General features: G+C 53.6%; 1 protein-coding gene across 1 annotated transcript in view; it reads left to right on the forward strand.

The window, feature by feature from the left end:
- The first annotated feature begins 8,466 nt into the window (after positions 1 to 8,466).
- Positions 8,467 to 12,453, forward strand: part of SLC6A2 (solute carrier family 6 member 2) — a 43,373-nt gene continuing 39,386 nt past the window's right edge. The window contains exon 1 of the mRNA XM_032424427.1: positions 8,467 to 8,740. Coding sequence (XP_032280318.1) covers positions 8,467 to 8,740 — 274 coding nt within the window. The remainder of the gene's footprint in view (positions 8,741 to 12,453) is intronic.

A 12,453-nucleotide genomic window follows, 5' to 3' on the forward strand; every position in this document is an offset into this window, starting at 1 on the left:
TGACCTGAGCCCAAGGCAGAGGCTTAACCAACTAAGCCACCCAGGTGCCCCACCAAGACACTCCTGAAGAAAAAGAGCTGGAGAATCTTGCCCTATCAGATAGAAAAACACATTTTAAAGTAATGCTGTTTGTTTCCCCAGCTTTGTTGAGGTATAATAGACAAAGTTGTAAATATTTAAAGTGTATAATGTGTTCATTTGATACACATATACATCCCGATATGGTTACCATAATTAGGTTAATTAACATATCCATCGCCTCACAGAGTTACCTTTTTCTGCGTGAGTGGTGAGAACAAGTTAGATCTACTCCCTTAGCAAATTTCAAACATGTAATACACTGTTGTTAACTATAGGCACCATTCTGTACTTTGGAGCCCCAGAAATTATTCATCTAATAACTGAAAGTTGGTACCTAGAAAGCAACGTTAGTTAAAACATTGAAGGGAAAAACTGTCAAATTGTAATTTAGGAAAATATCAGGTAAGGAAGGATTTCTTAAACAAAGCATAAATACATAAGCCAAAAGAAAAGTTAAAGTAAGATTACATTAAATTACATGAAAATTAATAACCTTTATTTATCACAATCACCATATGGAGAGAAAAGACATAATACGACCAAGTAAAGATGTTTGCAATATAACTGACAAATATTCGGGCCCAGAATATTAACACCTTCTGTGCATCAATAAGAAAAGACAAACAAGGGGCGCCTGGGTGGCTCAGTCGGTAAAGGGTCTGCCTTCGGCTCAGGTCATGATCCCAGGGTCCTGGGATCCAGCCCCGCATCCATCTGGCTGCCTGCTCAGTGGGGGGAGTCTGCTTCTCCCTCTCCTTCTTCCCCTCCTCTCTGCTCCTTCTCTCTCTCCCCCCACCAAGTAAATATAAAATCTAAAAAAAAAAGGAAAGGAAAGACAAGCCAATAGAAAATTATACAAACAAAAATTACACAAACAACACGCTATCATTTTACAGGAGAAAAAGAAACACAACTGGCCAGTACGCATATGAAAAGATGCTCCACATCTTTAGAAGTCAGGAAAATTCATGTTAAAGTCACATCCAAAAGAGTGGCAAAAATTAAAAGTTTAAATAACTCCAAGGGTTAGGGAAGATGTGAAGAAATTGGAAGTGAAGAAATAACTCTGCTGAGGAGAGTTTTAATTGGTACGACCATCTTAGAAAATAGTTTGACATTCCTATATAAAGCTAAACAAACACATACCCTACAAACCAGCAATTTGCAAAGTATAGAAACTCTAAGAACTCTTGCCTACGTCCAAGGGAGTGGTCTGTACAAAATTTTAAAGGCAGCGTTGTTCAAATATAAAATAACTGGAAATAATCCAAATGCCATTCAACAGTTGGATGAATACATGAATTAGTTATTATTCATAAAATAGAATGAATATATGCAGCCATGAAAATGAGTGAACTCCACCGTCATGGGTGAGTCCCAAAAACATATTCGGCCAAAGAAGTCACAAAAATATCTGTAGTGTGATTCCTTTTATATAAATTTCAAAGAAGGACAAAATCATGTATTGTTAGGGAAATATTGGTAGGTGGTAAAGGAAGACAAAGAAATGATTAGTCGCTGAACACAGGCTGGTGGTTACCTTGGAGTCAGGGAGAGTGGTGCAGGGGTATGTTGAGGGGTATGTTGAGGGAGGGGGTATGTTGAGGGAGGGGATGCAAGGGCTGGTAGGGCACAGGAAATTCTCTATTTCTTACCCCACAATGTGGGTTCTTATACGTTCATGTCATTAATATTATTTAAACTGGAAACTGGTCTTACCTGTTTTATATACTTTTTCTTAAGTATGATAAATTTCACACTAAATTAAAAATGCTGTGTGTATGTGCATATTTCTGGGAGAATCCACGTTTCATCAGATTATCTAAGGAGTGCCTGGTCTTCTAACAGAGGGCACCTGGGCATAAAGGTTTCTGGGGGGTCCCCCCTGCTCTGATATTCCCCAGAGGGGCAGAGTCCTCCTCCTATGGAGGAGGGACAGATAAGCCTCCTATGGCTTATCCTGGTCAGCTGATCACAAGTCCCCTCTGCCCCTGAGACAGATGCAAACTAAGTGCGAGTGCCCTGTCACCATAACTCATGTGACCACTTTAAGGCCAAAGGATGTATTAAGGTGCTCCCGCAGTGGAGGGCCCCCTTTCCTCCCAAGAGGCTGAATGCCTTTGCCTTGTACCCCTCCTTCCCTTTCTACCTCCCCAGCTCCTCTCCTGACCTGCCTTCTTCTTCCTGGGGTTCATCTCCATGTTGCCATTGGACTTGCCCAGGATCTCAAAGCCTGAAACCAGCAGAGCAAGAGTCAGGACCCTGGGTGCTGACTCCCAGCCCAGGGCTGTTTCTGCCACATGACCTGCCCCTCCCATTCTAGCCCAGCTCCTCTGTCCTTGCCTGATTCCCCTGCCCCGGGGGCCACAGGGCTTGGCTGGGCTTGCATTGGCAAGTCCACAAAAGGATGCATTATTTTATGCTGAATGAGACAGGAGTATGAGAGAGAGGGAAAGGATCTGAACTCGTCCGTCCCCCAAAGGTCTGGCGCTGGGTAGAGCTTAACCTTCAGAGGCAAGGAGATAGTGGGGGAGGCCCCTCGGAGGCTGTGCAGTAATCCAGGTGAGAGATGGTGGCAGGCCAGGCCCCGTGGAGGTGGGGAGAGGTGAGGCGGCTCCAACCCACAGAGTTTGCAGTAGCATTGGACGGGGAAGTATGAAAAAGAGGAGTCAAGGCCAACTCCAAGGTTTTTTGGCTTGAGATGCTAGGAAGAAGATGCCATCACCCGGAATGAGGGAGAACTAGGAGGAGCACGTTTGTGGGGAGGCTGGGAAGGGGAGCTTAAGAATTTGATTTTGGACACAGTAAGTTCCAGGTGCCTTTTATCACCCGCGGAGAGACGTGTAGTCTGTCGTTGGACCCAGGCAGAGGATGTGGATGTGCAGGTCAAGGATGATTGGATGCTCCTTAATGCCCGTGCCTGATTGTGGTCCGTTGGGGTAAGAGCTTGGCAGAGAAGAATCTAAGGCCTGAGCCACCTCTGGGTAAGCTGGAAGCCTCGAGGACCAGGGGGCTTTTGCAGGGGGTGTTCAGCCTATGAGGGTCTTTTATTGAGGGGTTTTATGCTATCTGTAAATGCAATATGTAAATGCAAAAGTTGTATCAGTGACTGATGACCCCAGGGCAGGTCAGCTACAAGGACTTAGGTCTAATGCCCTGGTAAAGAAAGAAAGGGAGAGTGGTGGCGCCTGGGTGGCTCAGTCGTTAAGCGTCTGCCTTCGGCTCAGGTCATGATCCCAGGGTCCTGGGATCGAGCCCCGCATCAGGCTCCCCGCTCCGCGGGAGGCCTGCTTCTCCCTCTGCTGCTCCCCTTGCTTGTGTTCCCTCTCTCCCTGCCTCTCTCTCTGTCAAATAAATAAATAAAGTCTTAAAAAAAAAAAAAAAGAAAGAAAGAAAGGGAGAAAGAAAGAAAAAGGGAGAAAGAGAGAAAGAAAGGAAGAAAGAGAGAAAGAAAGAGAGAAAGAGGGAGGGAGGGAGGGAGGAAGGGAGGAAAGGAGGGAGGGAGAGAGGAAGGAGAGAGGGAGGGAGGGAGGGAGGAAAGGAGGGAGAGAGGGAGGGAGGGGGGGAGGGAGAGAGGAAGGAGAGAGGGAGGGAGGGAGGAAAGGAGGGAGGGAGGGAGGGAGGGAGGGAGAGAGGGGGGAGGGAGGGAGAGAGGGAGGAGGGAGGGAGAGAGGGAGGAGGGAGGGAGGGAGGGAGGGAGGGAGAGAGGGGGGAGGGGGGGGGGGAGGGAGGGAGGAAGAGAGGGAGGGAGGGAGGGAGGGAGGAGGGAGGGAGGAAACCTACAGGCAAACCTCTCCACAGGTTCTGCTAGTATCCTCAAGACACCTCCAGCACCCAGCCCCTTGGACTCCAGATGTCCTCCAGCGCGTATCGTTTGTGTGTCAGGGTCTTGGCGTCGGCCTGGAGATGTCCAGAGCTGGACTGACAGCACCAGCCATCACCTTGTGCCCATGGCCTGTGTCACCAAGTGCCATGGTAAGTGGAAGTGACGCCTTCCCAGAGATCAAGTTAGCTCCGATAATGCTCCCGCCGTCTGCCCACCCACTTGCCCTCAGGCCACCTGGAAGGGCAGAATGCAAGGTATGGAGAGAAGCCACATGGCCCCATGGCTCTTGGAGTGCGGGGCAGGGAGTCCGGGCCAGAAAGGGAGAGAGACGCCTTCCCCTTCAGTCCAGCCCCAGCCTGGTGTTTCCACTGCTGTCCCCCAGAAGTCTCTGAAAGCACCAGGCGGAACTCTCGGGGCTTGCTGATTGGCCCTCTCCTGGCGTTCAGGAGTGGGGGGATGCCTCCCTGATCCCTGTAGCAAACACTTCCGGTGCCCCGCCCACACTGCTCCTGCCGGTGCAGACCCCACCCCCAGCCTCCCACCACCAGTACCTGGGATGCAGCTAGAAGCCTCTTCCTGGCAACTGGAACATGCTCAGCCCACACAGCCAGGCAGGCTGAAAATGCTGGCAAGTTGGCACCCCGGGCACAGACTTAATGGATAAATACTCCAACTTCCTTGCCCAGGAGTGGGACAACAGAGGCAGGCTCTATGCAGTCTCCCAGAGGTCCCCAGCAGGGCTGAACACCAGCTGCCCACAGCTGTAACTGCTCCTTCACGTCCCTTCTGTTGGTTCCTTTCCCTTTCTTGCCTCCCGTCCCTACTCCTATATAAATGCTTCCAGGAATTGACTCCTAAATAAACGACTTGAATTCAAATCTTTGTTTCAGATTCCGCTTCTGGACGAATCCAACATAAACAACCCCAACCAAAGACAACAAACCCAGCCAATGATTGCGATCTCTTCTAGTTCTGTTTTGTACACATATCTAGAGCACGAGCTATGTGACAGGATATATTGGGCACCGTCCTTGTCCCTAGTAAGGAAATCACACAGATAACTGCACTAGACAAATAGACAAGGCAGTATAAAGAAGGAGGTGGTTCGGAGGTGGTGGTTATCAGGGAGCTTTACAGTGGAGGTGACATCTGAGGTTTTGAAGGATGAGTAGGAGTTCTCCGGGTAGACAAGAAGATGGGGACAGCATAGTTAAAAATCCAGAGGTGTAAAAAGGCACAAGATATCCAGGATACCACTAGTAATTGAGTATCTCCTATGTTGCTAGAGAATAAAGTATATTTTTGGATCAAATAAAGGGTTTGTAGGGAGAATGAGGAGAGAATTAGAATAGCAAGAGATGTGATTGAATAGACAGGCAGAATCTTGTCTGTACTGCTAAAGGTGTTTAGATAATATCTCAAAAAGATCAGAGGATTTTAAGAAATTGTGCGTTATCTTTTTCTGATTGCATAAGTATCTAATGCTCATTGTAGACAAGTTGGCAGATAAAGAGAAGTATAAAGAAGCAAATAAAATTACCTTAAATCCAGGGTTAATGAAATCACATTGGTGCGTTGTCTCTGGGGGGAGACAGAAGAGTGAGGTGATCAGACTCGACTTTTAGAAAGAGCTCTGGCAGCTGGTGAACATCATGCGGCTGGAAAGATACTGGACGTGAGGCGGTCAGCTGGGAGGCTGTTGCAGTGAGGGGATGGGGATGCTGCAGTGGGTGGGGGAAGGCTGGGGCTTCCTGGGGTGTGCAGAGGTGGGAGACTCGGGACCAGCTGGGTGGGGCATGGGGTAAAAGCAGAGGAGGGAAATATGATCCCTAGAGAGATTCTGAATATCTCCATCCACCAATTGGGGGAGGCAACAGGGACTGCGAGCCGGGAGACCTGGATCTCATTTCAACTTTGTCATTTCCAACCTGTGAGACCTCAGGCAGGTCCCTTGAATCCTCAGAGCCACAGTTCCCTGACCTGAAAAATGGAAAGATGATTTCATTCCTGTTTCCTCACATGCTTGTCAAGATAGCCCAGGGGTCAAAGGAAATTGACAACCCTGATGGATGGGAACCTGTGACTCTAGGCTCTCCTGAAACTCTGGCTCAGTCCTGCCCCTGACCTTCCTCTGCCTCTCCTCATCAGCCCCCAGAAGGCCAGGGCAGACTCACCATCCACTGATTTTTCCCTTCCTCTCTGCATCCTTCACAGAAGATACTTGTCATGCTGGTCCCTCTAGCAAAAATGTTCTCAACACCCCCATGCACCACCATGAATGCATTCAGTTTCCATACTAATTGATGCCTTAATATGTTCCGGGTGTTAGGAACACAGAGGTATATAGGACAGTCAAGGTCCCTGCCCTCAGGGAGCTCATATGCTACCCAAGAGGAGCCATATAATAAACAAATATATTTGTATACTGATGTAATGAAGGGAATAAAATAGGGTGACGTGATAGAGAGTGGGGGTGTATTTTAGATTTGAGTGGTCAGGAAGGGACCACTGAACTAAGATCTGAACAACTCAGGCAGAGGAACCAGCAAGTATCAAAGTCCTGGGGTGCGTTTGAGCTTGGACTGTTTAAAGAACAGAAAGGTCAGCACGCCTGGGTTTGCCAAAATTCCTCCCCATCCCCCTTAGGGGTTGTCACCTCTGTGACACCTTCTTGGGTTACCTCTCCACCCCCACCCTTTACTTGCTGATTCGGCTCCAACCAATTCCCATACCCCTGTAGTTACAACCAATCCTGACTACATTAGGTTGTGATGGACTCTTTACACACTGGACTGTTAGCTCTTTGATGGCAGAAACTATCTCCCTGGCTCCAGGAGCCAGCACGGTTCAGGCACACAGCAGGTGATCATTTAATGACTGAAGAAATTAACCGGCAGACAAACAAGTGAAAGAATGCGTGAACACCAGGGCCAAATGGCTCACTCCTTTACTTGTTTAAATGCTGCCTTCTCAAATTCCCTGACCAAACTGCATCGCCCCTCCCCCTCACCACCCCTCAACCCCTTACCAGGCTCACTTTTCCCTTTGCACGTATCACCTTCCCACACACCGTACAATGTGTCTATTTATTATGCTTCTTTTCTCCCCCGCCCGACAGAATGTAAAGTCCACCCTGTCAGGGATTTTTGAGTTAAGTTGTGCAGGAATGTCTCCCAAGAGCCTAGAACAGTGGCTGTCACATTGCAGGCATATGTAGGAACAGATGAGGAAGAGGTAAATGAACGCATGGATAAATGAATAACGTTCTCAGCCTCATGGAACAGGAGTCACACCCGCAAATCTGTGTAACAGAGGAGGTCAGGGCTGGGGTGTGACCTTTCAACTCCGAGCCCGCCAACGCCCGCCAGCAGGTTTGCCGACCTAGGTAGGCACTGAGCAGAGCATTCCCGCTTTGTTGATGGAGAAGCTCCGCAGGGTAGTTTAAGTGGCCTGCGGCGGATGACAGCGCCGATCCTGACTCGGGTCATTTGCTCTCCCTGGTCTTTTCCCGGCCCCCTCTCAGACGCGACTCTGACCCCAGTTCTGGGCGTCTCGCTCTCTTCCCGTGGTGGGAAGTCAGAGCCCGGTGCCCCCGGGAGCTGCGTCTGGCGCGCCGGTGCGTGCTGGCAAGTGAGCGGGCGCCCGGGTCCCCGAGTCGCCCCCCGAGCCCGCGCCGCGCCCCCGCCCCTGCCCAGCCCCGGCCGCGCTGTCAGTCCCCATTAGCGCTAACAGGCTCCAGACGGAGCGGGCCCGGCGCGGGCTTAATGCAATCGGCGCGTTACCTGGGGCGCAGGCTACATTACCAGCCCGGCCCCCGCCCGGCGCGGCCAGAACCAGCCAGCCCGCGCCCCGCCGGCCGCCCCGCGCCTCCCGCGCTCCTCCGGCCGTGCCCCAGCGCCACGCGGCGGAGCCCAGCCCCGGCCCGCGCCCCACAGCCCGCCGCGGCCAGGCGGGGCACCCGGGATCGCGGCGCTGCCGGACACGTGAGTGCGCCCTGCGCGCCGCCTGGCCGAGGTGTGCCGGGGAGGCCCGGGCTGCGAGCGCAGAGCGAGAGTGGCAGCGAGTTTGAAGTGCCGAAGGGTGAGTGTCCGGGAGGCTCCTGGGGCTGCTGGAGGCGGCACCGATCCGAGCTGGGGGGCAGGGGGCGGCAAACGGCACTGGCAGGGTCCCCGCCCCTGGGAAACCTCAGCCTCCGCGTGTCCCAGCCCCGCCATCTGGGGGCGAGAGGGAGCGGGCGAATGAGGGAAGCGCTGCGGGGTCCCGGGCCGGACCCACGGGGCGGACGGGGGCGGTCTCCACCTCTCAGTTCCGTCTCAGTTCCGCCCGCCACTACCACTGTTTCCAATTATTTTTTCCAACAGACGCGCTCCCGTTTGGGGGAACCCCGCGTCCGCCCAGTGCGCGCCGGCCGCTGTGTCGCCGCGCTCCCGGGAGGTCCCGGGAGGTCTCGGGAGGCGCAAGCAGGGCGGGATGGCTTAGTGACCGCATCTTTTCCTTTCATCGCGCAGAGCCTCGGCGTGCTCCCAGTCCCGCTGACGTTCCCCTCGCCAACCGCACCCATGCTTCTGGCGCGGATGAAGCCGCAGGTGCAGCCCGAGAACAGCGGCGCGGACCAGGGGCCCGAGCAGCCTGTGCAAGGGCGCAAAGCCGCCGAGCTGTTGGTGGTGAAAGAGCGCAACGGCGTCCAGTGTCTCCTGGCGTCCGGCGCCGGCGACGAGCAGCCCCGGGAGACCTGGGGCAAGAAGATCGACTTCCTGCTGTCGGTGATAGGCTTCGCGGTGGACCTGGCCAACGTGTGGCGCTTCCCCTACCTCTGCTACAAGAACGGTGGTGGTGAGCCCCCTGATGGGCTGGGGGTGTGGATGTGGGAGGCTACCTGTCCGCAGCAGCGGCCAGGGATAGGGGCTGGGATGGAGGAGCTGGGATGCGCGCAGGAGCGGAGGAAGCACGCGAGCGAGTCTGGAGCGCAGGAGGGGTCTGGACAGGGCTCATGGAAATAGAAGTGGAGGCCCCGGTGGAAAAGGGAAGTGGAGGCTTGCCCCTGGACAGTGATCGGTGCATGGGTGGAAGAACAGAATCTGGGGCCCTAAGTTGGGTGAGAAACACTGATCTTTTGATGGTTCGCAGGAAGAGAGGTGGAGATCTGGAGAGCTCTGGAAGGGGCACCAGAAGTGCACAAGATGTGACAACCAGGCACACTGGGACCCTAACTCCAGCACTCTGAGCCTTGGGGCGGGGACCTCTGGGCCAAAAGGGGAGAGAGGACGTGGACTCCCTGAAGGCACTTGGGGGGCCCCACACTCTTGGGGACAAACACTCTGGAAAAGAGACACACAGAGAGAAGCTAGTGTCAGAGGGAACTCCTCTCTCAGGATGGTGGTTGTGTTGCTGGAGGCGCTAGGATGCGTCATTAGGTACCAAGAACTGGCCTGATCCTGGAGGCAGGAGGCCCGGCTGATGGGGATGAAGCCTTTACCTCCGGGGGTCCTGGCCACAATGCAGGGTAGAGTGGGAGAGGGCCCTGGAGAAAACTCCAGTGGAAGCAGCCAGGCTCTCTCCTCTATCCCGAGCCGGGTGACAGATGACCTACCTGCCTGGGATGCAAGTCCAGAGACCAACTTCGGCCCATTCAAAGGGCAGAGCCCTGGAAGAAGGGGCCTAGGGGCGGGGCACAAGGTCCTAAGACCCTAGCTCCTTCTTGAGAGCCTTTGTTCCTGGGTGCCCAAACCACCCCAGTCTTCTGCCCCTTGCTGGAGTGAGTTCAGGGGTGCCCTGCAGAGAGTCTGGGAAAATGGCAGGGAGGAAGACGTTGGCAAAGGGGGGCCCAATTCTGGAAACTTCTATCCACTGGGTCATCCTGCCTGGCAGTGGCTCTGGCTCACGACTCCAGGTGGTCAGAGGCAGGCAGGGTGAGGATTTGGAACCCGGTAAAGGGAAAGCTCGCGACTGGTCCCATAGGGTCTGGGACCCAGCTCTTTGCTTTAGCGCTTGCTCTGGACCCTCGCTCTGGTTGAGAAATGGGAAGCACTATCCAGAGGGGACACTCTCCCTTGGTTGGCTGCTGCAGCCTCTCAAGAGTCTCTGGTTGGCCTTAAGAATTCTGGCCCTTTGGGCCCAGGGAGGGAGGAAAGGCAGATTCCACGTATTTTTAGCAGGTGGGGAGATGACGAATGAAAGACAGACCGAGACCCTAAGATGCGCCATCCAGCATGTCCTCAAGGGGCTGTCTGAGACTGCGTGTCCCTAGACAGCAGGAGGCCCTCTCATGAATCAGCAATAGTTCTCGGGTTCCTCTCGGTGTGAGGCACAGTGCTAGGCTCTGCAGGGGCCCCCTACATATATTCATCACCACGTCTGCCTGCCAGGAGCTTTAGCCACCTAAAGCGTCACGCCATTACACGCCATTTCCACTGTTGTAAGTGTTGGTTGAAACTAAATGCACCCCAGATGGCCAACTGGCCACATTGGCTAGATGGATATTCTAGAGCTCCCACTGACACTTCGAGCTCCCAGGGCCATTGCCACCAACTGTGAGCACCTGCTGCATGCACGCTGGGTGATACACCAGGTGCTGGCGGGGGGCGGGGGGGCCTTACAAACACAGCCGATTTGTCACAGGTTCCGATTTTTAGGCAAACTGGGCGGGAAGCTCCCTCTCCTTGGTCCAAGAACACTGCCTATCACCCACCTGAGTTGTTGGGTCATTTATCTCTGTGTGTATCGGTCACCCAAACAGACGGGGGCACATCGAGAGCATAGACGGTGGCTTTTTCCTGCCTCTATTTCGAATGCTCAAAATAAGGTCCAGATCCTAGGAATGTGGTAGAAGGTACCCAACAGCCTTCTATTGAATGAGTAAATGAATGGAACGATCCAAGCCCTAACGCCTATCCAGAGACAGCGGGAGCCCCCGGCAGTAACTGACCAAGAGAGGGCGCTCGCTCTGCTGGGGTGGGGCTGGCAGGCTAGAGGTCAGGGGCCTTGGCCGTGGAGTCCCGGCTTCCAGCTTCTGCCAGCGGGACTTTGGGCAGCCCCTCCTGCCTCGATGTCTTCATCTGTCAAATGGGAAGAATGGTTTTCCCCTCAGAGGGTGAGCATGGGATAATGTGATACCAGGCTCATGGAGAGCCAGACAGGGAGTCTGGCCCCTAGTTAAGGTGACTGTTACTCTTCCTTAACCACATTTTGATGACGTGGGAAATGGCTGGGAGAGGTGACAAGTGCTCTAAAGGCCTGAGGAGGGGCTGCTTGGGAAAGATGGGGAGGTGCACTGTCCTGGGAGCTTAGCCCCTCCGGATGGGAGGTGCATGGATAAGCCTTGAGACGGTAGGAGGCATTCTTGTTGTTCTAGAATGCACTTGGTATATCATCTCAAAGATGAGGAGTGCGGGCTTGGCGGGAGGGCAAGCCAGCAGAGATAAGGGCAGAGAGGCAAGTTGGGGCCCGGCCCTGGAGACCTTGAATATCAGGTTAAGGGGCAGGGAAGTTGTACCAGTGAATTTCCACTTGTGGTTGACCCAGGGTAGCTTCACCCTCCATCTCCGAATTCGAAGGCAGCTCCTTTTCTGAACTACCCCTCAGCCCTCTGGGGGAGCTCAGCTGGCCCCTTCGGACCTTCATCTCTGCTGAGCCCTCCTGGCTGCTCCTTGGAGATCAGTTCTTAACCCTAATTCTAGAGTCAGCCCCTGAGATGGGCCAGCATGTTGGCAGGTGGGTATCCTGTGATTGTGGAAGCAGCCCGAAGACCCAAGTTTGAATCCCAACTCTGTTTCTCTGGGCATGGCCCAGCCCCTCTCCCAGCCCGAGCTCCCCACTACAGCTGGGCCCCCAAGAGTTATCCTTCTCCGATGACCTGGCCAAGCGGCCGCACCCAAGCCAGGACTCTGCCGGCCTGTGATTTACGAGCCCGGGTGATCTTCGGGTGCCAGTTTGAACATGGTAACCTCCAAGTCTGGCTGTGCACGCTGGCACAGACCAGAGCATGTTGTGAAATGATAAAGGTGCCAATAGTTTAGGCCCCCGGCTAATACTTTCTGAATAAATTCCTGGGAATGATCAGCCTGTCTGAACATCTTCCCAGAGGCCAGCTGCTGGGCCGCACACGTGTGAGATGCTACCAACGGGGAAAGCCAGACTTGGAAATTCCAGAACCTTCTCAAACAGAGAGACAGTGCCAGGCCGTGGGGGCTGTTTTCAGGGTGCTTGAATCTCCCCTGCACCTGTGGTCTTGGGCCTGGCCTGGGCTGGTCGCCGGGGAGGCGTGGGCAGATCGCCTGGGTCTCCACGTCTGCCTTCCTTGCCAGGAGAGGGGTCTTGGCAATGACTGCTTCTGTTTGAGACGAGTCCTGTGCTGTTACACACATGGTCTCCGGTTCAGACAGACCCGGGTTTGAATCTGAGCCTGACACTTCCTGGAAATGGAGCCCTGGACTCATGCTCTCTGGGCCTCAGTTTCCTTGTGCAAAGAAGGAGAAAGCGTCTACCTTCTGGCAGGGTGATGATGTCGATGACATAACACCCTCAAAAGAGTGTCTGGCACATAGAAG

This window comes from Phoca vitulina, unplaced genomic scaffold, assembly GCF_004348235.1.
Source record: "Phoca vitulina isolate PV1807 unplaced genomic scaffold, GSC_HSeal_1.0 scaffold30, whole genome shotgun sequence".
Lineage (NCBI taxonomy): Eukaryota > Metazoa > Chordata > Mammalia > Carnivora > Phocidae > Phoca > Phoca vitulina.